Source organism: Trichosurus vulpecula, chromosome 3, assembly GCF_011100635.1.
Source record: "Trichosurus vulpecula isolate mTriVul1 chromosome 3, mTriVul1.pri, whole genome shotgun sequence".
Classification (NCBI taxonomy): Eukaryota; Metazoa; Chordata; class Mammalia; order Diprotodontia; family Phalangeridae; genus Trichosurus; species Trichosurus vulpecula.
The window spans coordinates 30,144,855-30,172,668 of NC_050575.1; the positions used below are offsets into that span (position 1 = coordinate 30,144,855).

The 27,814-nt window shown below is 39.0% G+C and overlaps 1 protein-coding gene across 1 annotated transcript; it reads left to right on the forward strand.

Moving 5' to 3' along the window:
• The first annotated feature begins 4,045 nt into the window (after window positions 1-4,045).
• On the forward strand, window positions 4,046-10,624 carry LOC118841056. Its single transcript, XM_036748468.1, has 3 exons — window positions 4,046-4,482; window positions 6,557-7,027; window positions 9,043-10,624. Exons 1-3 carry the CDS (start codon window positions 4,471-4,473, stop codon window positions 9,361-9,363), a joined length of 804 nt encoding a protein of 267 aa, XP_036604363.1. The 5' UTR covers window positions 4,046-4,470; the 3' UTR covers window positions 9,364-10,624.
• Window positions 10,625-27,814: the final 17,190 nt, after the last annotated feature.

Genomic DNA, 27,814 nt, shown 5'->3' on the forward strand with positions numbered 1-27,814 from the left:
CCCCTTTTTATTGCTTATTTTAAGTGATATCTCTTTGGGAGGTGAGGACACAGTGGAAAATGTCAGTGATGCAACACAAAAGATATCAATACAAATTTGCATTAAAAAGAAGAGACTTAACAATACTCACAAATACAGTCACACAAAAAGAATGCTAAAAAGATTTTGAATTCCGAATAATTGCAATGACTAATTTTGGTTTGCAAGAAAAGATAATGAAGCACATCTCTCTTCTTTTGACAAAGAAGTGCTAGTCTATAAGGAAAGAGTATTCCATACAAGTTCAAATAATTTCACTACAACACTATTTCCGCTTTCTCACAAAAGAGTGTTTAATTCCAGCATTGGGGGTTATATTGGATTGAGGTCAAGATACAGAAATGACGATGTTGTAAAAATAAAGGCATCAATAAATCTTTGTTGATTGATTTCAAAATTAAATTTAAAGAATTTTTAAAAGGAAAATAGACTTTTCCCTCTCTGTTCCTCTAAACATGATTTGATTATCAATAGAACTTATTGAATAGTTTTTGTAAGAATAAAAAATTCCCCTCTGTATCTCAGTTGAGCTGCATGGCTAAGAGAAGGTGTTGAGAACTCAGTCGTACCTGGCACCTAACATGCATGTGCCTCTTGTTAGAAAATTCTGTTCTACTCTTCTGTGCCGTGGACAAGGGAATTTGGTAACTCAGGTCAAAAGTGCTTTAGGTGTCCCAGAGCCAACTGGATGCAGAAGTGTCATCATAGCCCATCATCAAAATACAGACGTAGCTGCACAATTGAGCGAGGTGGTTGGTATTGGGGAAAATAAGTTCTGGACGATAATATACGAGATGAAAGAAACTGCCCTCAAGAATATGATATTGCAGTGAGGTTTTTGCATATGTTATATGTCTGGCTGTATCCCGTATATCCACTGCATCCAGGGCTATCTCTAATCGTCCTGATCTATATCTGGCCACTGGGCCCAGATGGCTCCAGAGGAGAAAGTGAGGCTGGTGACTTTGCACAGCGCTGCCTTTGTGATGTCACGGTTCTCTTCGAGAAGAAAGGGCAAACAACAACAACAACAGGGAACATCCACATTCTCATGTAGTGGAAAGAGCACTGACTTTGGAGCTCAAAGACCTGGATTCAAATTCAGACCCTAGTACTAACTACCTGGATAACCTTGGGGGGCAAAGAATCAATAAAAAAATCTTGTATATGTCAGATACTCGGCTATGTGCTAGAGATACAAAAACAAAACTGAATCAGCTCCTTTCTGCCCTCAAGGAGAATCACATTCTAACGTTGAGTGGTGCAGTGGTTAGAGATCTGGGTCTAGAGTCAAGATGACTTGATTTCGAATTTAGCCTCGGACGTTTATTAGCTCTATGACTCTGGGCGAGTTACTTAACTTTCATCTACCTCAGTTTCCTCATCTGTAAAAGGGAAATAGTAATAGCGTCTACTTCTCAGAGTTATTATGAGGATAAAATGAAATAATATTTGTGAAGCACTTTGCAAGCCTTAAATTTTTACAAATGCAAGTTATTATTATTAATTATTATTATTGAGGGGAATAATATTCACATATAGTGGTATATACCAAGCACATATGAGATAGAAAGGAGGTAACCCTTGTGGGAGCAAGGATCATGAAGACATACAGAAGGTTGTGTTTGAGCTGAATCCTGAAGAAAAGCTGGAGATTCCAGAAGTCGGAGGTGAAGATGGGAATTGATGCCAACATGGACAGCCCATGCAATGGCCCGGAGACAAAAGATCGGAATGTGGGGAGTGAGGAGCAAGAAAACTGCCACTGGCCTGGACTACCGAGTAAGCTGAAGGGAGTGATGTGGAATGAGACTGGAAAGGAAGGGCGGAGCCAACTTGTTAAGATCTTTAAATGCCAAAGGAAGGATACCAGACTGAATAAACATTGGATTTACTGGAGGTGGGGTGACATAGTCAGGCCCTGGCTTTCAGGAAAATCACTTTGGCACTTGTGTAGAACATGGATTGGAGTGGAGAGAGACCCAGCCTAAGGCTACTTGCAATAGTCTAGGCAGGAGGTGATGAGGACCTGAACAACCCCAGAGGGGGAGGGATCTGTGTGCCTGAAGAGAAGGCCATGACAGGTATAATTAGAAAAGATAAGATCTGGCAACTGATTAGATATGTTGGGTGGGGGAGGGAGGAGTCAAAGAAGACACCTAGAACACAAACATAAGTAAATGGAAGGATTGTGGCACTTTCTAAATAAAAAGGGGAGGTAGATACAAGAAGGAACTATAATGAGTTTGGTTCTGGGTATGTGGAGTCTGAGATACTTATAGAATATTCAGTTCAAAATGTCCAGTAAGTAGTTGATGATACAGAATTTGAGTTCAAGAAAGTGAGCAGAGCTGGATCTATAGATCTGGGAGTTATCTGATTAGAGATGATATTGATTATCATCAGCCTGTGGGAGCTCACCAAGTGAGAGGGTAATGGAGGAAAGTCACTTCCCCTTTCTGGGACAGTTTCCTCATCTGTAAAAATGAATGTGCCACACTAGGTAATTCCCTTCCAGCTTTAAAGCTTATGATCCTATAACCATCTTGTCCTCTGAATCCGTATTTTTCTTGTTTGGTCACTTGTTAGCAGTGCCCAACTCTTCATGAACCCATTTGGGGTTTTCTTGGAAGAGAAAATGAAGTGGTGCACCATTTCCTTCTCCAGCTTATTTTACAGATGAAGAACTGAGGCAAACAGGGTTAAGTGACTTATCCAAGATCACACAGCTAACAAGTATCTGAGACTGGATTTGAACTTTAAAAAGAAGAGTCTTTCTGACTCCAGGTCCAGCACTCTATCCACTATACCACCTGGTTGCCCTCTGAATGTCTACAGCTTATTAGACATCTTTGTTTGCACCCACGGGTTATTTTGGAATGTTGGCATTTTAAAAATTTCATTGATAGCTTCTGTCCTCTACACCAGTGTTATAAGCTTCCCATGGGTCCCGAGTGTGACTCTTCTGCTTTACACCACAGTCATTTTCCAATAGGATTCTTCCCCCATCGAACCCTTCTTTGTGCCAAGGAAATACCCTTAAGCAAAACTGGCTGACAAAGTGATAGGCTCTAAAGTATGGACTATTTCTCACCTCTGGTCAGCCAGGGAAGCGTCTTTCATCATTTGTTCTTCAGGACCCAGGATGGTCATTGTAATAAATCATAGCCTGGCTGCATTTTAGGGTTTTTTCCACTTTATATTTATATTTCATTTACTTTATTGTACTGATTCAGTTGGTGGTTCTCTTGGTTCTATTTTGTTTGTTCTCTTTCTTTCCATCAATTCCTATGAGTCCTCCCATATTTCTCATACTCACAATTCCTTATGGCACAGTAACCTTCCATTCATATTCTTTGCCACAATTTGTTCAGTCGTTTGCCAAGTGATGGACATCTACTTTGTTTAGAGTTTTTTTACTTCCACAAAAGCGCTGCTGTGAATATTTCAGTGTATGACATATTCCAAAAACGACTGAATTTTCTATTATAAATCTTTACTCACTGGATGAAAACTGAGTGACTAAGGTAGGATGTGAGTTTGAAATCAAATAAAAACTTCAGTGGACACCCCAGTGGATATCTATGTGTCACACAACTTGATAGAGAAATTCATACACTTAGAGAAGGTCTGCCCAGCCACAAGTATATAGGTACTTCATCTCACACCCACCCTGACTAATCAGGATTATGGAATTTGGGGGTACAAAGTTTCCAGCTAGGAATGCCCCTTGCTGCCCCTGATCATGAACTTCATTCCCTGAATGAGCTTACTGAAGCTTTTGCACAAAAGCTGATTTGGTTCCAGGGGATGTTTTTGTTTTTCTTTGTTCCTGAGTATATCACACAGAGAATCAAATTAAGCTGATTTAAGAGACAGGTGAAGAACACAGGTGTTGGGTACTTCATCATGTGTCTCCATGGAAACAGAGCCGACTGGCTTTCTTGTCATGCTTCCAGCTGGGAAAGGCCTCAAGGCAATTATGACTTCATGGTGGAATCTTCTTATAGTGAGCAGAGGGCAGTGGGTTTGATGGGGAGAGGGTGGGGGGAGGAGGAGGAGGAAGAAGGAAGAAAAAAGCTATCTCCATGGGCATATTTTGTCTTGTCTTTGAAGCCATAGTTTAAACGATGAGACTCATTCATGCCCCACAGTGATCAAAAATATGAAACACCAGAAATGGTTTTGAGAATTTTAGATATCTTTTCTCAAGTTGGAACTGGCCTTCTTAAGGGGTCCTGGACACCTTGGTCTTGCTTGGTGAATTAATTGATGGAGATGGAGATAAGACAGATTCAGCACCAGCCGCCTCAGTGGCTAATGACTCCCTTGTGTACTGAAGCCAAGGACCATCAAGGAAAAGACTGGACACATGGAAATTGCCTGTCTTAGACCACAGCAAGCATTAGCTCCAGTGTTAACATCCACCAAATGGAAAGAATGGTAAGGCCTTAGAAGAACACTAGAGCGAGTGAATAGGTTGTCATAGCAATTAAAAATGGCACCTCCAAATTAATGACTCAACGTAAAATACTGAGAGGGTCAGACTGGGTGCTTCTGCTGACTTTGTCACTGATGTTTTATAAAGTGGAGCAAATAATTTCAGCTCTCTGAGCCTCATTTTCTTTATCTGTAAGACGGATAAGTTAGAGTAGAATCATAGATCTAGAGCTTAGGTGCTAGTATTCTAGTGTTCTATATATAAACATGGTTGGGCACTGTGCTGTACACAGTGGGTGCCAAACATATTTATAACCCTGGAAAAAAGGCAACAATTGTATAGGTTCATGGCAATGGAGAATTTCAAAGGAAAACCTATGAAAAGTATAAATTATATGATACAAATCTTATTCCCAGAGAGAAAACTGATCCGAGTAAGATTAATTACTGTTTTCTCTGCATGGCAAATATTTTCAGAGAGCTCAGGGCTCTGTCTGCAAAAGTGACTTCCTAAACTACCTAGAGCACCCAGGTTGATGGGCTAAGCAAGATTTTTGTGAGCCAGGTAGCTCTGCTCTTTAGAAGCCTTGGTGAGACTGATCTCCTTTTGATGAGAAGGGAGTATGGAGGCCTAAAGCTAACCAGAAGGCCTTTCAAGGTTTCTAAAGATACCCTACATCAGGAAAAACTCCTGGATTGCTTGTGTTTCCTTGTGTTCTCTCTTTCTCCTTGCACAGCCTAGTCATAAGTGCCACGGATTACATCCTCGGGGGGCTTCCTATTTAACAGAGCCAAAGGCAGCTCATTGATTCATTCCACAAACACTAAGTGACTACTGTTTGCAAGAGACAGTGCTAGCTAGGGCTACAAGGCTATAGACACAGTGCAAAGGAGAATATATGCAAAGGAGACAAACAGGCAAAATAAGATGAGAAGTTTGACAATAGAAATTACTTACACCTGAAAGCTTAAATAATAATTATTATAGTATAAATGTATTTTGTTCTTTAGTCATTTTTCAGTTGCATCAGATTCTTTGTGACCCATTTAGGGTTTTCTCCTCATTTTACAGATGAGGAAACTGAGGCAAACAGGGCTAAATGACTTACCCAAGGTCACACAGCAAGTAAGTGTCTGAAGCCATATTTGAAATCAGGAAGATGAGTTTTCTTGACTCTAGGCCAGGTGCTCTAGCCACTGCACCACCCAGCTGCTCAAACTAAATTTATAGAACATTTTGATGTTTCCGAAGCACTTCCTATGCATTTGATCCCCACAGCTCCTCTGTGAGGTAGCTGTTGTTATTATCCCAATTTTACAGACAAAGAAATTGAGGCTTAGTTATATTAAGTGACTTGCCAAAGGTTAGGTGTCTAAAGTAAGATTCTAACCCAGGTTTCTCTAACTCTAGCACTCAAATAATCATTCCGTGCTCCCTCACTTCAAGATGGTGGTATCTGAATTGGACCTTAAACAAAGTGAGGGACTCTTCAAAGAATCTCTTCTTTTAAGATGAGGTTCAAGCACCATTTTGTGCATGAAGTCTGTCCTGACCTCCCCAATTTATAGCATCCTCCATATCAAAATAACTTGTATTTAACTACTTTACATTTGTTTACATTTACTCAGTTTGTATTTATGCTTCATAGTATATATTATATATATATATACATGCGTAATATGTGTATGTACATGAGAATATATACATATGTGTGTGTATATATATATATATATATTTATGTATTTCTCCTGTTAGAATGTAATCTTCTTGAGATTGGGAATTATTTCATTCTCTGTATTTGTATCTCAAGTACCAAGCATAGTGCCTGGCGCATAGTAGGTGCTTAATACTCACTGATTGACTAAGGAGGGGCAGGAGAAGTCAATTGCAGGCATTAGAGATGAAGTGATAGAAGAGAGTGTGACAAGAGTGGAGGATGTATAAGCACTCTAGTCTGCCTGGAGTTGGGAGATAGGCAGAGTTAGGGGAAAGATGATGAGTTCATTTGAAGGAAGTCAGCTCGCTCATGATTGTGGAAGGTCAAAAACCAAAAGATATTTTATCTCTCTGTTCCAGATTTTACAGAAGAAAAAAGATATGAAGGAGAAACCTACTTCTATGATCCCCTATGGGAAGGCATTTATGTCTGCTTTTTGGCTCTCTAAGGATTCCCCTAATACCAGGGTTGTTGTCAACACCAGGAAATCATCCACACCAAAGAAAGTGGTGTCTTTGGAATATTTACCATACTTTAGAACATACGAAGGTCTCTCTGATGAACCATCAACTTTGAATTTGGGGTTCTGTCTCCAGGAAGAAGAAATCACCAAGGCGAAAGAATGCAGTAGTACAACCGATGTTAGGCATAAGGAGGACCAGAAAGACTTGGTTCCCTCCTTTGGATTCTTTCCATATTATCTATCTCAGGATGAATTCTTAGGCAACCCACTTCTACAGAGCAGGTTAAATAAAGCCCACAGGATAAAACCCAGAAATGAAGAAAAAAGAGGGGATGCTAATAGGAAGCTTACCATTCCTAACCGTAGAGTAAGTTCTGTTTGGAATCCCCCCTCTCCTTTGGCAAGGAAGACTTGGTTATGCCTTTGCCCATAAAATCTGTCCAACTGTTTACTCACAAAGTTTCAAATGGGGAAAAGGAAAAAGGCTTGCTTCTATGAACTACTTTGGTAGAGCCAAATTCTGGGGTCTGTGGCTCAGCTGGTGAATGCAGTGCAGGAAAGTGGAAAAGATTACTGGCTCCTAATCCCAGGGTGGTTACCCAGAAGCTTCGTGGCCTCAGCCTGATCAGTCTCTGTATCTGTTTCCTTGTCTATCAGATGAAGATAATAATACTGCTGTGCCTCCCTCATAGGGCTGCTCTGAGGACCAGATAATAACACAACATTTAAATAGTTCTTACGTTCTTTACCTCCATTATCTCATTTGACACTCATGACAACTTTGTGGCCTAAGTCCTGGAGATATTGTTATCTTCATTGGGAAACTTCCTTCAGAGAAGTGAAGTGACAGCCCCCATGGTCACACAGGTAACTAGTGAGTGTCAGGGGTGAGATTTTAATCCAGAACTTTCCTGACCCCAGGTCCAGTGTCCTTTCCACCATATTTTTGCCTCATTCTAATAGAATTACAGGAGTGTGGGAGAACTTTAAATACTGTTTTATCAATCATCTATCAATTGATAGAAGTATCTGAAAGTGCTTTAAATCTCTATATGTAGGTATGTATATACACACTTATATAAATATGTATATCCTATAGCTACACATAAGTATATATATATATATATATATGTAGTTATGCATATCCCATAGTTTTATATACACCTATCTCTTTGTGTATATTTGAAGCACTTTCATATTAATATTGATAGAAATATTTAAAACATTTTCACATATCACGATCCTATCTAGATCAGGTATATAGTAAAAGGGCATCAGACCCACGGTCAGGAGGAATCCAGATGTAAAACTTAACTCTGATACATAATAGCTGTGTGATCATGGAACAAGTGCTTTAAAGTATCTATCTTATCTTATCTTATCACAGCTTATCTTATCTGTCTTGTTATCTACTATCTATCTATCTATCTATCTATCTATCTATCTATCTATCTATCTATCTATCTATCAGGCTAAGGTCTTTTCAGGTTCTCATTTAACCAAGCCTTAAACCCAATTCACTCAGGAGCTCCTAGATTGGACCATAGGTCCCTGCCCTCCTAGCACAGAGTGGATGTAAATACTAAAGAGTAACTGTTTCTCTTTTGGCCAGGAACCCTGAGGGTCTTCCCCTCCCAGTTTGATTTTTTTTTTTTAGTTCTGATTAAAGGGGCCATCCCTTGATTAACTTCTTAAAGAGGCCTATTCACTGAATGGGCAGCATCTCACTCAAAGTGAAAACCTGAAAAGACCTTAGCCTAAAAGGGCCAGGGTCGCCCATTGACTCCTCGGCCACCTCCAGTCATCCTGGTGAATATCAGGCCACTGGACCCAGATGGCTCTGGAGGAGAACGTGAGGCTGGTGACCCTGCACAGCCCTCCCTCACTCAAGTCAAAGTCAACTGCAAGTCATGATGTCATGGTCCTCTTTGAGAATTAAGGACAAACGTAAATACAACAACCATCTATGGATCTATGTATCTGTGTATGTATCTCTCTATCTGTAACTGCTCTAAATATCTATATTTATGTGAGAGTACTATATATATTTATGTTAAATATGTATTTATATGGGTATCTTTATATACATCTGCTTTATAACTTTGGGTAGAGGTATTTATTTTTATTTGTTTATTTATTTTTAACTCTATTATACCTATAGATAAATCTCTATCTAAAATGTCATTAAATACAAAAAAGTGACATGATTATTCTGTCCATATTACAGTTTGTACAGAAACCTAGGGCAAGGCATATCCTATATCCAAGCTTGAATTTTCATATTATAAAATGAACATCTTCAATTAGTTGTTCCCTGATGTCCCTTCCAGCATTGGATCTCATTTTTCTCTTTTAACCTGGAGTGTTATACTTCCCTTTCAGGCCTCCTTGCTAGGTCTTAAACCAAATTTTGATCTCCATTCCTTGCCCGAGAACTCTCCTCCATGTAGCCCCCTTCTGTTCTTCTCCAGTGAAACCTCTGAAGAAAGCCAAGCGGATGTTCCTTTGTTCAATGGTGACACCATATACTCTGCAGGGTTTGTTCCCTATCATAGAACTGAAGAAGCTCTCCGGCTGAGCCCCATCCCAATAATTCTCTCTTCAGTTCCCAGAGGTCATGAGTGGGACGGCACTGAGATAAGGGAAAGGAACTGGGTGGTACCGACCTACCGTGAGGTATGTCAGAAACATATCAAATCTTAGAGAATCCAGATTTCCTTCTGACAAGATCAGGAAGGATTCCAGAAATGTGGCTATTTCTCCAACAACAGTTGTGATATCAGCATGTGGCAAGAAAAAAATAGCAGAGTGGAAGCCACGAAACATCTGGAAAGGAAACACAGGGAGGGAGCTTTGTCCATCTGTGTTTCAATATTGAGAAAAGAGAAGGAACCTGATCTGAGGCTTATGAACATGAAAGAAAAGGGGGAAGAAATGCCTGCATTTCATCTCTTTATGCCAAAGTGCACAATGGTTCAACTCCAGAGAGGAACTGAGAGCTGGCTCCAGGGGTCTAGCCACACATTCAAGTTAAAAACAATTAAAAAACAGAAGCTGCTAAATAGCAGATCTTCACCATCTCTCTCTCTGTCCTCCTCCATGTCTCCCTTTACTCCTCAAATTTCAGCAATGAGTGAACAACCACAGGTTGGGCAGAAGGATCTCAAAACACCAAACCGTCTGGTAGGGTAACAGACTTAGATCTTTCATCTCTGAGAGAATGTGCATTGGGATCACTGATTTGACAGTGACATACCCTAGAATCATGAGAACCTAGTCTATTACAACTTGAATTAAATCGTGACTTTTAATTCCAGCTTCTTCCTTATGTGGTAGCAGTGAGAACCCACTTCGCAGAGACCCTTAAATCTATTTCCAATGCCACTCTGAACACCTTTGTCTTGAGAAGATGCCAGATCACAGCCCATATTTAAAAAAAGATGAAGGTAATTGAAGCATAAACAAGATCGATTTCATTAAGTTAATTTCTCTGATTTGCTATGATTGTTATGATTAGGATAACCCTTAAATAGAGTCACTTGGATACTTGGACTGCTAGGTCTTACCCTGGCCTTTGACTGGGGATTTGGATGAGACTGAATGCCTTAACCATTTTTTTAAATTAAAAAAAAATAAAGATAGCACCAGGACTGAAAAGCATTTAGAGCCACATTATTTTCATAAATAAACAATCATGTTAACCACAAAGGTCAGATTGAGTCAGTTTCTTTCATTGTATGGCTTGATATTCGTATTGGAAACTTCAACTGTCCTGTAGCTATTTGTGTGGTTGGCCCTTTTCATCTTTGCCTGTCTCTCCCCAACTTATCTATTTTTCACTTTTATTCACTCACCATTTTTCCTGCTGGAGGAAAATATGGGAGACTACAACTCTGAATATATCTGCTAGGAAGTATTCATTGATTTTCTTTCTTCAATAAATGTTTTACCAATGGCCTCTTTAACATGGCTCTATTTTTACTTTCTCCCCATGTACACAGTCAAGTTGTGTGACATTGCCTCCCAAGGGCTGTACCATCTCTTGCTAGAAAAGAACAAATATCTATTTGATTATATAAATACTAATTGATAAAAGTAGGCATGAAACTCCTTGACCCTGTGTATTATATATATTAAAACTGAGTGCCGCCTCCCCTTCCCCCCAAAAAGGCATACACACAAAAACCAGCAACAAAAAAAGACTCTTTGAAGAAGAATCAAATACACATATTCAATATTCAGTGTGAAAATATTTTGCTGGGGCCACATTTTACAGCATTCTCTCTTTGTTTTGTGTGCCTGATTGCTTTGATATGCACCTGTCTCTTTAATGCTACATCTTCTCTGGCCTCAAGAGAAGACTGCTTATTGAGAAGTTTTTGACTGCTTGCACTTTTTATCCTGAGGCACACTGTGAGGGGAAGAGATGGAGGAGGAGAGGAATCTGGTCTCACTTAGGCTATGGAGAAGGCATTTCTCCCTCTCCCCTCCTCCATCAACTTTTGAACTCATCTGAGACATATCTGTATATATAACTTCCTGTGAATTCTTAGTCTGTGAGTAGAGCAAGAGATGTGGAGCAATGCTCCGTTTGGACACTGCTTGCAAAGTCGGTAGGGTGCCGCCCCTTTCACTGTTGCTAGCCTGGAGTCTCCCCACATAAACTTATCTGTATGGGATCTGGGAACAAAAGTCTGCTCCCTTACTCTCACAGGCAAAGAGCAGAGGGTGGGAGAGAGGCAAGACAAATGTGTACATGGTCAAAGTGACCACACATTTCAACAATACCCTTTGTCCAAGGATTCCTTTGTGCAGGTGGCATTCAAGGACATCAAGCAGATGATCCTGAAAATACATACAGACCAGAAATCACTATTAGGTCTGTTTACCAAGTTGATCAGGGAAAAAAGGAAAAGGACCTACATGTTCTAAAACATTTATAGTAGCTCTCTTCGTGGTGGCAAAGAACTGGAAATTGAGGAGATGCCCATCAATTGGGGAATGACCAAAAAAGTTGTGGTATATGAATGTAATGGAATACTATTGTGCTATAACAACTGATGAGCAGACAGACTTCAGAAAAACCTGGAAAGACTGATATGAACTGATGCCGAGTGAGGGGAGCAGAACCAGGAGAACATTGTACACAGTGACAGCCACATTGTGTGAGGACTGACTTTGATAGACTTGACTCTTCTCAGCAATGCAAGGTTCTAAAACTCTAAAGGCTCATGATGGAAAATGCTATCCACATCCAGAGAAAGAAGTATGGAGTCTGAATGCAAATAGAAGCATGCTATTTTCTTTCTCTCTCTCTTTTTGTTTTCTTTCTTCTTCCTCATGGTTCATTCCATTGGTTATAATTCTTTGCAACATGACTAATGTGAAAATATGTTTAACGTGAATGTATATGTATAGCCTATATCAAATTGCATGCAGTCTTGGGGCAGGGGGAGGGGAGGAAGAGGAAGAAAGTTTGGAACTCAAAAGCTTGTGGAAATGAATGTTGTAAACTAAAAATAAAGAGATTTTTAAAAAAAGAAAAAGAAATAATGAGCTGATTGATTTTATTTTTCTTTTTAAATATTTTATTCTGATTACATGTAAAGACAATTATAAACATTCATTTCATAGAAATGTTGAGATGCAAGTTTTCTCCCTCCCTCTCTTCTTGCCTCCCTAAGATGGTAATCAATTTCATATAGGTTATATATGTGCAATCATGTAAAACGTATTTCCATATTAGTCACGCTGTGAAAAAAGAAACAGACCAAAAGAAGAAAACCACACATATTCACAAATAAAGTGAAAATAATATGCTTCAATATACATCCAGACTCCACAGTTCAGGATGTAGATAGCATTTTCCATCAAGTCCTTTGGAATTGTCTTGGATCACTGTATTGCTGAGAAGACCTAAATCGGTCATAGCTGATCATCAAACAATGTTACTGTTACTGTGTGCAATTATCTCCTGGTTTTGCTCACTTCACTTTGCGTCATTTCATGTAAGTCTTTTCAGGTTTTTCTGAATTCTGTCTGCTCATCATTTCTTATAGCACAATAGGATTCCATTACATTCACATACGATTTGTAAAGTCATTCCTCAACTCACGGGCATCCCCTCAATGTCCAATTCTTTACTACCACAAGAAGATCTGTTCTAAATGTTTTTGTACATGTGGGTCCTTTTCCCTTTTTTATGATCTCTTTGGGATACAGACCTAGTAGTGGTATTGCTGGATCAAAGAGTAGGCACAGTTTGATTGCCCTTTGGGTATAGTTCCAAATTTCTCTCCAGAATGGTTGGATCAGTTTTCCTACTTTCGATTTTATTAATCTCACCTTTGGTTTTCAGGATTTCCAATATGGTACTAACTGGGCATTTTTAATTTGTTCTTTTTTCTAGTTTTTTTTTTAGTTGCATGCCCAATTCATTGATCTACTCTTTATTTTATTGATGTAAGAATTTCAAAGAAATGGCAAGCAGAGTTTGTGCCTTGATCTTCCCTGTTACCATAATAATAACTTTCTATGGTCAGGTTAATTTTCTGGGTTTTTTTGTTTTGTTTTTGCTCATCTTTTCTAGCCTATTTTGTTGCTTTTAAAGTTGAGCTCTCCTCCTAGAGCAAAAGGGGCACTGTCCCAAGTTTCTTGTGCTGGAGGCTGCAGGACTTGGTTGCTCTCCTGATGTTGGGCAGGTGCCACAGGGGGCTCAGCCACTCACCTGGTGCTATGCTAGGGCCTTGGATGGGTCTGGTGCTAGGGCCATGGGGGGCCTGGTTTCTATCCTAGTGCTCCACTGGGACCTGAAGGGGGTGGGGGCAGGTGCTTTACTAGGATCCACGGGGGGTTGGGGCTGTGCTAGGGCTGTGGGAGTGGAAGTGGTTGTGCTGGGGGCTGTGGGTTGGGTGGGCTACCCTGGTCACTCACCTGCTGCTGCACCAGAGCCAAAGTGTCTTGATCACTAACCTAAGCTGGGGCTCAGGGCCTCCCATTGTCTTGCTGAAGCAAGGCCCGCTGCTGGCTTGCTGCGACGCTGTCTGCCCTGTACTGTGCTCCCCATTACCTGAATGAGACAGACCTTTCCAGTAGACCTTCCAAATTGTCTTGAGCTAGAAAATTGTTTTATCCTATATTTTTCTTGGTTCTGCCCTTCTAAAATTCATTTTGTGGTGCTATGTTATAGCTGTTTGGAAGTGAGTGTGGGAGAGTTTAGGCCATTTCTTGCTTACTCCTCCATCTAGCTGGTTGATTTTTGAAAAACATGAAAAGACTTGCATGAAATAATGAAGGGGGAAGTGAGCACAACCAAGAGTACATAGTATCCAGTAACAGTAGTACTGTTTGAAGAGTAAATGTGAATGACTAAGCTATTCTTAGTATTATAAATACTCAAATCAACTACAAATGACCTATGAAGGAAGATGCTACCCACCTCCAGAGAAAGATCTGATAAACAGAAGTATGCATAGTGTGGTTTTACACATTCTCTCTCTCTCTCTCTCTCTCTCTCTCCCTCTCTCTCTATCTCTCTCTCTCTCTCTCTCTCTCTCTATCTCTCTCTCCATACACACACACATATATAATTAGAATATACTGTATATCGCATGTAGTATATGTATATACAGCATATAGTAGTATATATGGTGTGCATGTGTGTCTGTGTGTGTGTTTGTATGTATGTGTCTGTGTGTGTGTCTATGTCTGTGTGTGCTGTGAAACAGTGGCCTTCTCTAGTACGGGGTAGGTAGGAAAGAAGGGAGACAGTTTGGAACTTAAAATGTAACAAAAAAATTAAATTATTATTTTAAAGTGCAATACAGGGAGATCATGACCTGCCCAGAAAGTACAAATTATACCTCAATCCCTTGTATTTGACATTTGCTTTACAGGTAGGATTTCCCTCATATACTCTCATTTGATCCTCCTGACAACCTTGTTAAGGTAGGCAAAATAGGATTTAGTATCTCTATTTGACAGATAAAGCTCAGAGAGTTTAAACAACTTGCCCATACATGTGGCAGAACTGGACTATTAATAATAGCTGACATTCATATAGCATTTATGTACTGGAGATAATAATCTCAATTTGAACCTCATAAAAGCACTATAAGGCAGGTTATATTATTTCCCCCATTTTACAGATAAAATGGCAAAATCACATATTCTTCATGTATTCCTATAGATATACACTACAGGACAGTAAAAAAAAATTCTTTTTTCATTAAAGTGATCTCTATAACAAGGGTCAGGTTGCATTTAGTTTTAGAATTGTAGAATCTCTTTTTAGGTCTTGGATTCACTGGTGTGCATAACTTACACATTCTACATTGAAAGAAGGTATTTGGCAAGTAATGTTTATCACAGGGAAACAGGACTCAGGCTTAAACAAAGATACTTATATAGCGTATCAGGTTTTAGACTCCAAATGTGAAGTTTCCTCTCTCACCAATGGCATTAAAGAAGCTGTGACCCTTGACACAAAAGGCGACATCACATAACCAAGAATCATGGAACACCATGCTCTCTAAAATAGGAAAATTCATCACCTAAGATTTTCATTCAAAAATCAGTGGAGAGATACATGATGATGGTAGGTAATTTGCTGCTTATTATTTATAATAATTTGTGCACAAGTAGTATATGACATAGAAAGTGATGTAAATAGATCAAATCAGGAAAGCAAGGAAGACAGATGAATATGCTGCACCAGGATCCATAAAAGTCTTTTTTTAAAGACATTCAGAGATGCCTCCATAGAATTGAGTAAGTCTACATTGATAAAATTTATGGAAAGTGAGCAAGGTGGCTAGAGATATCCAGTCAAAGAGATATACAGAGCTCAGCAGAAAGAGAGAACTAAGGTAGATAATTAGATTTAGTCAAATGCTGCTGATAATTGGAAGATTACTAGAGGAACTGCTTGCATTAAGCCATGCAGAAGTGTCATTATCACTGTAGCTGTTCAGTGGTGTCCAACTCATTGTGACTCTGTGGACCATAGTACACCAGGTCCTTCTATCATCTACTATTTACAGAAGTGTTAACTGCTAACTAGTGGTAGATAAGGAGATAGCTTTTGCATAAGCTAAGAAAAAGGTAAAATATAATAAAAGGATGTAAATTTGACCCCATAGTTATGGTTGAGACTTGGCAGGTTAGGATGTATGGCAGTAATATTGATATTGAAAATTATTCCTTAGTCAAAAGGGACAGAATAGATTAAAAGAGGATCTGAGTAGCATTGCGCCTTAAAAACATATTCTCATGTGAGGAAATCCAGAAACTACATTTAACTGGGGAACCAACAGAAACAGAGTTAAGAGAGTATTGTTTTATAGACATTTGGATGGATAAAGGAAGTAGATGAGAAATCTGGGAGATAGATTCCAAATCATTCAGGAAGGAACAATATTGTAGTATGATTAATAATATTGATTATTTTCCTAATGTTGAACCATTGTTGTATCCATGGTATAAATACAACTTGGTCATAATGATTTATTGGATGAATCATTGTAGTCTGTTTGATGGGATTTAAAAAAATTTTTTTAATTGATATTCATTAATGATATTAGTCTGTAGGTTTCCTGTGCTTTATTCTTCCATGGTTTAGGCATTATGACTCTATTTGTCTTATGAAATGTATAATGCTTTCTTTCTCATTTTTTGAGAGTAATTTTATCGTATTGGTATTAATTCTTCTTTAAAAGTTTAATAGACTTCTCCTATGGATTCATCAAAGGGAAATATCTCCCTTCCTCCTTTTGGCAGTTTATTTTCAGCTAATTCTATTTCCTTTTTTGAGATTGGATTTTTTAAAAAAATATCTTTATTTAGTCTTCTCTTAGTTTGATCATTTCATAGCTTTGAAGGTATTCCTCTATTCCTTTTCTGTTCTCAGTTTTGTGATTTCACCTTGTTCGTGTGTTATTTTGTTGATTTAATTTTCCATTTTTATCAGGTTTATTAAATTTATTAGTCTTTTCAAAGGACTAGCTTTCAATTTTATTATTTCTATAGGATTTTTTGTTTACAGTTTCTCTTCTAATTTAAGTATCTTCTCTCTTTTTTGCTTATTTAGATTTATTTGCTGGTTTTCTTATTTAAAAATACATATTCAGCTCATTAATTCTCTCTTTTTCTACTTTGTTAAAGCATGTTTGTAGGAATACGATTTTTCCTCTGAGGACTGCTTTAGCTGTATCCCAGAAATTTTGGCATGTTGTTTCACCATGATTATTTTCTTTCACATAATTATAATTGTTTCCATGATTTGTGCCTTAATCCACTCATTTAAGGTTTCATTGTTAAGTCTCATTTGGTTCTATGTCTTTTGCTTGACTGTGCTTCTTGAACTGATTATTCTTCTTTCTTTCCTTTCTTCTTCTTTTTTTTTTACTGAGTTATAGTCTGTGAAAGATGCGTTTAATATTTCTGTCCTTTTACAATTTGTTTGCAATATCTTTGTGCCCTAATTTTTGTAACAGCTCCTTGTGGTACTGAGAAATATATCTATTTTTTAGCAGTCCCCTTTAGAAGACACCATCATTCTTTTAGCTCTAGTTTCATCAGCAATTTGTTAAATTCTGTATTTTCCCTCATACTTTCCTGTTAGGCTTATCTAATGAGAGAAGGTTATTTAAATCTCCTGCCACTGTTGTATTACTATCTGTGTCTTCTTGTAGTTCCGGGCTAATGCTGAGGCATTTGGAGCATGTAAATTTAATACTAATTTTGCTTTGTTGTTTACAGTTCCTCTTGGTATTAGTTACTTTGTTTATCACTTTTTGTGTTGTGAATATTTGTTTTTACTTTGTCTGAAAACACAATTGCAACTCCTGCCTTTTGGGGGGGAGGGTGGGGAGATTCACCTGATACAGTAAGTTTTTTCCAGTCCCTTATTTTTATTCTATGTATGTCTTTGCTTTTTAAGTGCAAGCAACAGACTGCGAGATTTTGTTTTCTTATTCAATCTATCTCTTTTATATTTTATTGTATTGTTTAATCCATTAAAACTTAAAATTATGAGTTAGGTTTGTATTTTTCTCTATTTGTCTGTATTTTTTTTTCAAATTAAAATCTTTTTCCTCTTTTTCTGTAAGCGTAGTACTCTGCCTTTTTGGTTATTTTATCTTAATCTATTTTAAACAATTCTGGTCCCACCGTCTCTCTTCCCTTTACCTACAGCTCCCTTGTCTTTAAAGCTTCAAGGGAATAAAGTTTCTAAGATGCCCATTTTGGGTTCTTTCTTCTAAACAATTTGTATGTTTTTGCACTGCAAGTCTTGCCTTCTAATCCCTCTTTTCTGTTATGCCTCACTTTTAGAAATACAAATTCCTGTGGGTGATGTAGAAGACAGAAATAGTGTCCTATGGTAGGAATTTTTCTGTGTCCCTGATCATGCATTACTACACTTTGCCCTCCTCATGGAGGTTACTATATGTAACCTGAAACCTAAAGCCCATTGATATGGAACCTTCTTCTTATGGGTGAGATCAATGGCTCACACTTGTGTGTGTACATGGGGTGGGGGGAGGCGGAACAAGCTGACAAGAGTGAGAGAGAAGAGAGAACCTGGACTTTTCTAGCTTCCAGCTTTAAGAGAAAAGATGTGGGAAACCAACCTCTCTTCAGGTCTCTTAAGGGAAAGATTTTGGGAAGAAGCCAACATGAAAGAAGCTGGCAGTCTCTAGTATGGCACGCTAAGGATAGGGAAATGATAGGGAATGTTGGGCAGTTTTTTTTTTAAATTCCATTAGTGACATACTTAGAATCTAAAACCTGAGCAGGTTCAGAGGCAACCAGCAACATCACTGTAGATCTGAAGATTGCAGAGAAATAAGGAGGACAGGAATACCAGATCCAGTGTGAGCCTACAGTGCTGTCACTCTGAACCAGCAGAATTTCCTAGATAACTGAAAGTGGCTGAATCCAGCAACAGTCTCAGACCTAAATCCAGGCCAAGAAGTTGCATAGTCCACACCATGGGGACATCAATCAGATTTTATCCTGGATCAGATCACTTTGAAAGTGCTGAAAGTTTGCAAGTCCTCAGCCTGAGCTGTCCCTGAGATCTTGAAATAACACAACACTCAATACCCCAATAAAAGAGGACTAGAACCAGCCCAGACATTGCCTTCAGAAATGCACAGAGCCTAGCCCTAATATCACATCTAAAGTAAAAAAAAAAGAATTAGCAAACAGAAGGTAATTCTACTATTCTACTATAAAAAGTTATTGTGCTGTTGGAGAAGCTCATGGCACAAACCCAGAAGAAGAAAATGACTCCAAAACATCTAAAAGTAAGTTCTTAAAGAAAAATAAAGTGTGGATACGAATTCCACTAGAATTCCTGGAAGAAATAAAGCAAAGGTTTAAAAATGAAATTAAAAATGTTTTTGTAGAGGCAGCTAGGTGGCACAGTGAGTAGAGCACTGGCCCTGGAGTCAGGAGGACTTAAGTTCAAATCTGGCCTCAGACACTTGACATATTTACTAGCTGTGTGACCTTGGGCAAGTCACTTAACCCCAATTGCCCTAACCAAAAAAAGAAAAAAAAGAAAAAATGTTTTTGTCAATGAAATGATAACACTAGAGGAAAAACATGGAAAAAAATAGACCTATGGAATAAAGAATTGGAAAGAGTATTAACAGTTTGGCACAATAGGTAGAAAAGTTTGCCCAAGTAACAAACTCTCTGAAAATTTGAGTGGACTAAGAATACCACATGCCAGAAGCAAAGGTTATATGTTCTCATCTAAGAATAAATAGCTTGCCCAGCAAAAACTGAAAGGGAGGAAAAGAACTTTTATAAAAATAAGCCAATGAAGCCTTTTCAGGTATGAACGAATCATTCTCTAACTAATTAAGGATTTCAAATTACACTTGTTGACATAGGAAAAGACCAGCAGCGACAGAGAGTTTGCACTCAAGATATAGATTGCCTCTGTACTTTAGACTAATTTACTGAGATGAAGATTTGGGAAATATCCTGAATGATTGTATGTTACGTTAAAGTTTCTCAATAAGAAGATTCAGCCCTAAGCAAGAGGTTGTCAAAAGGAAAGGCTGTAATCCTGTTCTCTTATCTTCTGCCTGGGAGATAGCAAACTTTTAGAGCCTAGGTTCTAAAAGAGTACAACTGGAGTCCCTAACTAGTCAATGGCCATTTGCCTAATAATTCTCAAACGTCTCTGGGGTTCAAGGTTCCCCGGTTTCTTTTAGACTGTGAGATCTTTGAGAGCGGAAACTGTTGCCTTTCTTTGTATCGGAATACTTGGCACAATGTCTGACAGATACTAGGTTCTCAATAAATGTTTTTTGTCAAAGATCTCACAGTCTAATAGGGGAGACAACATGTAAACAACCATAGATAAACAAGTTATATACAGGATAAATTGAAGACAGTCAACAAAAGGAAGACACTGTAATTAAGGAGGCTGCAGAAAGGCTTCTTGAGGAGATTAAATTTTAGACGGGACTTGAAGAAAGAATTGAACTGGTGGTATTTCAATGTTAATAATTGAAATAAATTCACTGTCTATGTTGCCTTTCAGTAAAATGTAGTTTGCCATTTTATCTCTTTTAATGAATTTTTTTTTCTGGGCCTTGTCTGAAATTATAATTGCCCTCACTGCCTTTTTTTTTGGTCTGAGGCATAATAGATTTTTATCCAATCTCATAGTTTTATGAAGAGGTTAACAGAATAAATTTTAAAAATCCAACAGAATTTTGTTTACAAGAAATACACTTGAATGTAAAGACTCACACAAAGTTCAGGTATGAGATTGGATAACATTGAAATACCACCAGTGGTATAAGTAATAAATATGTAAAAGAAAATCAAATGAATTACAAAGAGAATAACAAATAAATGTATAATAGTGGGGGTCCTCAATTAGATGAATCTGATATACATAAACAAGAAGGAAGTTAATGACACTCATAGAATTTTAGAAAAAATTATATGTCTTAGATATTTGAAAATTCTAAAATGAAAGAAGGAAGGAATATCCCTATTTCTCAGTTGAGAATGCCACTGTTACAGAAATTGATCATGTGTTAGGATGTATAAAACTTAAAAACAAATGCAGAAAAGCAGAAATACACATTCTTTAATAATCAAAATGCAAAAAAAAATTTAAAGTCACTGAAAAAAGTGTTAAAATCAAATAGAGACTAAATATTTTAATCCTAAAGAACTCTTGGGTCAAAAAATGGTATAATATCAACACTATAAAAACAAGCAACTTTAAAAGCTGTAAGAACTGTGATCAAAATACAATGATCATTCATGATCCTAGAGAACTGTTGCTAGCTATTAGAGAACTTGAAGGACTGAGGGTGTAGAATGAGAAACACATGTTTTTAATATGATTATTGAGGAAATTTCTTTTGTTTGATTCTGTATACTGTAGGGTTAATGGAATATAAGATATTTCTTGTCCATTAATAGGCCTATGTAACCACATGTGTCTCCTTTTTTCCTTGGAACAGAAGCTGTGTTCCCAGATCTAACAGTACACAGAAATTTCAACCACAGATGCCTTGCTGCTTTGAACTCTGGTCCAGTTCACAGCTGTGATACAGCCTGAGTCACAAAGAACCCATTAGGGGAGGGACTTGCCTAAGAGGAACTTGCCTAAGGGGAAGCTTGCTTAAGGGGAGGCTTGCTTGCAGGAAGGCTTTCACACCTTTTGGTACTAAGCTAATTAGGCACTGAGTCATCAGGTTGTGTATATATATTCTGTATATATATTCTGTATATGTATTCTGAGGTGAGATTTTGCTTTGGGGCTTACTCATGGGAAGAATGTTTGCCTGAGATCTTTGTGATTTGGCCAGATGAGACTCTGGGCAACCAATGCTAAGGAGCCCCCTGGTTTTGTGAACCCAGATGCTGGTGCTCCCTGTCTGGTGATTATGTATCTATTACTTTCTTTAGACAGTTGGAGCCTAATAGATATCCGTGCTAATTTCTCTCTGCATGTATTTTCTCCACCTGCAGGGTGCTGACCATTCCCCTGAACTAGTGATTGAACTTTACCTTCTTTACTTACATATCTTTAATTAAAATAGGATTATTAACCCCTTTGAAGCTATCTTTCCTTTAGAAAAGCAAATCAAAGCACCTGTGCTGGCAGGCTATCCTGGGTGTGCTAAGCTTGCCAATACAACATCCATTAAAAGAAATTTATTTTTCTTTTTGCTCTCCTTCCCAACCCCTAACCCCTAGGGTGATAGGAAGGGAAAGAAAGAAAATAGATTTCTGTTAAATTTTAAACTTGGCGGGTAGGGAGGATATTGCTGCAAATGTGAAATGTCGCATCCATATTCAGATGAGGTCACTATATTTTTAATTTTGCTTAACTTTTACATTGTTAATGTAAATGTAATATAAAAACAAAATGCATCAATAAAACTTTTTTTTCAAAGGATGATGCTGGAGGAAGGAATGTACATTCCTTGGTATATTCTTATGTCTTCCTCTGGTAAGATATTCTGACAGAATCCATGGTCTTAGTGGTATGAATGTAGTATAGGAGCTGCTGTGGTGAAGTGGCAGAAAATCCTGTTGGTCCTCAGACCACAGACAGTGTCCTTCACTAGGGCCTACTTGATTGTATCTGCCAGAGCTTGTGTTCTGCTGGCCTGGCCTTCGAGAGCCCAGAATCACTCTCAGGCCATGATGATGAATCAGAGCTGGGACTTCAGCGAAGGATGCTATATTCTAACAGACAAATGATTCTGTCTGGCCAGCAATGGGATATTTAGTATTTACACCAAGAATTCAGATGGCTAGATGGCTCAGTGGATAGAGTGTTGGGCCTGGAGTCAGGAAGACCCGAGTTCAAATTTGGTCTTAGACACTTAATAGCTGTGTGACCTTGGGCAAGTCACTTGACCTCTATTTGCCTTAATCCTCTGGAGAAGGAAATGGTGAACCACTCCAGTATCTTTGCCAAGGAAACCCCATAATTAGGTCATGAAGAGTTGGATGGGACTGAACTACATATACTAGGCTCTGTGCTAAGTGCTAAGAATAGAAATATATGCAGTAAGAGAGTCCTGCCCTCAAGGAACTTATATTCTAATGAGGGGAGATAACACACAAATTGGAGACATGAAGGAGTAAGGTTGGGGAAATGAAGGTACCATGTATCTGAGCATAATAGAAAGTCCTCTGGAGAAGAGTCAGGGGTACAGCTTGGAGAGGAATGTGAGAATGCTTTAATTTCGCAGGCACATTTTTATCTAGAAGTATTTGATGCTTCCCTGATTTCCCTGGGCCCTTGTCCTCTGCAGATCTACCTGTTGCTAATTGTTTAGTCACTTTTCAGTTGTGTCTGATTCTTCATGACCCTGTTGGGGGTTGTCTCGGCAAAGACACTGGAGTGGTTTGCCATTGCCTTCTCTAGTTCATTTTATAGATGAGAAACTGAGGCAAACAGGCTTAAGTGACTTGCTCAGGGTCACCCGTGTGCTCTGTGGATTTACCTGAGCACCTTGTTAATCTTAAAGCATTTAACAGTATTAAAAACACTCCATGAACGCTTTCAGACCCATTTAAAGGCAGGGGGATGGCGTCAGAGTGTGACAGAGATGCACAGAACATTTTGTTACACAGCTGTTGATTCATTCTCTTTGCAGCTGTCCAGCGCTGGACATGGGGGAATTTGGTTGAGAGAAGCTGTCCAGTAAAACTACTGAACAGAGACATGGGCAGGGGCCCAAGGAGAGAGAACTGGATGGAACTTTGAGTATAGAATCTTGAGCTGCGAAGAATCAGCAAAAATTAAAGACACAGCTATCGAGTAGCTGAAGAAGTAGCTTTCTACTCTGGAGAAGCCTAGATTCAAGTCCCATCCTTGAGGTATATGATCTTGGGCGAGTCAGTTAACTCAGTATCCTGGCAACTCTATAAGATGCAGAGTAGTCATGGCCCTGCATTGATAGAAGGCACTTATTCCCTGAGAGTTCCCTACAGCAATGAATCAGATTTGGTCTTTAAAAAATCAACCAAACCTTTTCATTTCATGGGTCTATGTGTTCATATGGAGCTGTCGTTCAATTTCTGACTAGCAAAAGGATTTGTTTGAAGGAAGAAGCCACCTAACAATGAATGGGTAATCAAAATGGATAGGAGAGCAAAGTTTGATGAAAAGACTATTGAATTTGGAGTCCAAAGACCTGGGTTCAAGGCTCTGGTTTTGCCACCTATCAGTTAAGAGACCCTGGGTGAGTCATCTACCCTCCGGTAACCTCAAATTTCCTATTTGTTAAATGAAAGGTTTGAAGTAGAGAAGACTTCTAAGGGCCCTTCCGCCTCTACAGATAAGTAAAATCCTCTTCTTATTTCTACTCTGCTGTGGGGAAGTGGCATGATTACTCTGATTTTTGGTTTTGCTCTGTTTTCCTCCCATGACCCCAGGTGGCACAATTTTATATTTCTCTCCTTTGTATAATCAACACCAGACACACTGGATCATCCTTTGTCTCCCCTTCTTGCCCTGCCTCCTTTGCTTAGACTGTACCCACTTCCTGGAATAAGAACCATGCCTCCTCTTCCTCTTATAATGTCCTTCATTGTAGCTATCCTTCTCTGTCTCTGTCTCTGTCTGCCTGTCTCTCTCTCTCTCCTCTCTCTCTCTCTCTCTCTCTCTCTCTCTCTCTCTCTCTCTCTCTCTCTCTCTGTCATCTCTGTCATCTCTCTGTCTCTGTCTGTCTCTCTCTTCTCTGGCTATCTCTCTGGCTCTCTGTCTGTCTTTCTGTCTTTCTCTCTGTTTCTTTGTCTCTGTTTCTATCTGTCTCTGTCTGTCTCTCTGTCTCTCTGTCTCTCTCTCTTTCTCTCTCTCTCTCTCTGTGTCTGTGTCTCTCTCTGTGTCTCTGTCTCTCCCCTCTGTCTCTGTGTCTCTCCGTCTGTCTGTCTATATGTCTGTCTGTCTGTCTGTCTGTCTCTCTCTCTCCCCAACTCTGCCTGTCTGTCTGTCTCTCTTTCTCTTTTCCCTCCTCTATCTCTGTCTGTTTGTCTCTGGCTCTCCCTCTCTCTCCATCTCTCTGTCTCTCTGCCTCTGTCTACAATCATGCCTAGGACACTGTAGGGCTGCAGGGCCACAAATGTCCTTGGCCTGCTCCCATCAGCCTTGATTTCCCAGTCTCCACCAGTTCCCCTGTCTTCATTACTGCTGTGTCCCTGCCTGGCTTAGTCCACCACGGGCTCCCAGCTTTGTGCTCAGCTGACAACCTGGCCCAGGGTGCTGCTAGTCACTTTCAGAAATAACTAGAGCCCATACCTACCCTTGGTCCCACAGCAATCTCAACTTGGGGGCCTGGCTTCTCCCGATCAGGAGCTACTCTCTAGGCAACAGACTCTAGACTCCTCTCAACATCTTCAACCCGCTCCTTATCTGGATCCCCAACTTGGTCACTGCCAATTTGCTTCTGTAGCAAGATTCCGTGGCTGATGGATTGGTGGGTTAGGGACTGGGGGGAGAGACACAAAGAGAAAAGCAAAGTACCACAATGGTTAGAGAGCTGACCTAGGAGTCAGAAAAAATTGGTATTTACATCCTGCCTCTGACACATACTGACTATTTGATCCTGGGCAAAGCCTTTGATCTCTTAGTTTCTAAGTCTCTAAGCTGCAGAGAATGTGTCAATCTTCATTGGAAGAAGCTCCTACACCTATGAAATCATATGTCTCATTCAAAATAAGCATTACTTATGGTTTGGTTTTCTGGGTGTATACTTTGATTCCCTAACCAGAATTTGAGCTCCCCAAGGGCATGCACAACATATTCTCCTCCTGCCTTCTCCAGTAGCTGGGGGCACAGAGAAATAGAATCCAGGAAAACCTCGCTCCAAGGGCCACAGTTTAGCCAACCATAAGCCACTGGGACTGATGGTGTAAGGGTATGATGTAGTGGAACGAACAATAGATGTGGAGTGGAAGAAGCTATATTCTCACACCTGGTCTAATTCTTACGAATTGTGTCACTTTTCTTCTTAGGGCTCGGTTTCTCTACCTGTAAAATAAAACAGTCAGACTAGATGAACTCTGAATTGCGCATTTTTCTGGTCCTTCTTTCTTTATCTGGTAAGACAGGGAGCTGGCTTCTTTTGTGGAGCCAAATTCTGATTGGTTCTCGACATTCTATGCCTTTCTTTCCACATGGAAAGGAACGGGGAAAATGAAGCCTGGAGATAGGAAAGGATTTGCTTAAAGTAGGGCAGCTAATTAACCACAAAGCATAACTGAGACCAGAACCTGCCCCCACCCCTGTTGCTCTGAATTCCAGCCCAGTTTTTCTTCTTCTACACCACATTGCTTTATATGCTGTAATAGTAAAAGTTAACACTAATATGGCTCTTAAGATTTGTCAGTTAAGTCAAACAATAAACATTTATTAAACACCTACTATGTGCCAAACACTGTGACTTTACAATATTATTTCATTAAATTCTCACAACCCTGTGAAGTTGGTAATAATATTTCCAAGAAACTAAGGAAACCAAGGTTGAGAGAATTTTCAATGGTCACACAGCTAGAAAGTCTTTGGCAGGATTGGAACTCAGGTCTTCCTGACTCTATACTTTATCCACTACACTAGTGATGTCAAAAAGAAGGGAGGCCACTAAAGTGTACATAAGGATCTCTGCCTGCCATCTATTGACTTAGAAAACCACATATTAATATTATATTCTATTGCATTTTTATTTTGTAAAATATTTCCCAATTATATTTTAATCTGGTTGAGACTATACTCTGGAAAGGTCCCTGGCAACAAAGTGGCCCTGGTCTGCATTCAACACCTCTGCCTAGGCTATTTCACCATCCCCAAAGTTTATTCATAAGTGCTGGGAGATCACAAAGTAAGATAATGAACCACAGCTTCCTGTAGAAGGCAGAATTTCAACTGTCTTGTTCTCTCTCCCTCTCTCTCCCTACCTCTCCCTCTCCCTCCCTCTCCCTCCTTCTCTCTCTCTCTCTCTCTCTCTCTCTCTCTCTCTCTCTCTCTCTCTCTCTCTCTCTCTCTCTGTATCTCTTTCTGTCTGTCTCTCTCTCTCTGTCTTTTTAGTGTACACTAACTAACTGTCATTAACCCTAACAAAACCATTTGGCTTTCTAGGCAAGCAGTATAGGCAGCCTGAGCAAAGACACAAGGGCAAGAAAGAATAGCATGAATGTGGCAAGACAGAAAGCTTCCTTGCAGGAGCTAAAGGCTTATGTTGAGATGTTAGAGAAGTATGGGTGGGTGACTTGGTGGAGATCTCTGACTCCTTTGGGATCTATAGGTAGACTTGTCACCTATCTATTTTCTTAATACAAATAAGCATTAGAGACTCTATCAGTGATCTCCAGGAATCTACCAACATCAGAATGCAAATTGCAATCCTTAGATACTTTTCTGTTCATAATATTCATTCTTAAATTCTCCAAGAAATCAACTAGGTGCCATGTTTCCTTTGAACAAATTCTTTGTCAATTGGATGTGTCTCTATTCACTTTAATATCTATCTATCTATCTATCTATATATATATATATTTTTTTTTCTGGGAATTTTTTCTGTTAAAGAGACCCCAACCACAAAATGACTCGTTAAAGTTTTAGATAAGATTGTGGAGTAAAAAATAAATGAATAAATAAATAAATAAGAGAAAGATCCTGTGAATAGAATGAAGTTTTAGAAGAAATGAAGGAATGTATGTGTTCTTCATTTCCATTGCTTCATAAGCAGGAGAGAATTATAACTCATCAGCATCAGTAATTCATTGTTAAAATCTCTACATTCTGTTCTTGATCTCATCTGAGAGGTCATCCAAATCCCATCTCTCAGAACCAGAGTCCAAGAAGGATGGATGCAGTTCTTTGGACCTAGGCCTCACATGTTTCTCTTGGGCACATTCCTGTTATGTCAAAGAACTCAGGACACAAAATCATAAAGAGAATCTAGCAGTGGACCTCAGAAATTGAATCAACTCTACCCCTCTTTTCTGTCATTCTTGGGAAGGTCTTTGGTACTAAGCAAGATGGTCTAGAAACAGAATTATGAAATAGAAGACTGTGTTCTATATAATTCTTCTACATCAGCCTCTTCAGCCCTAAATAGGCTCTGCTTGAAAGATTTGATAAATTAATTCACACATA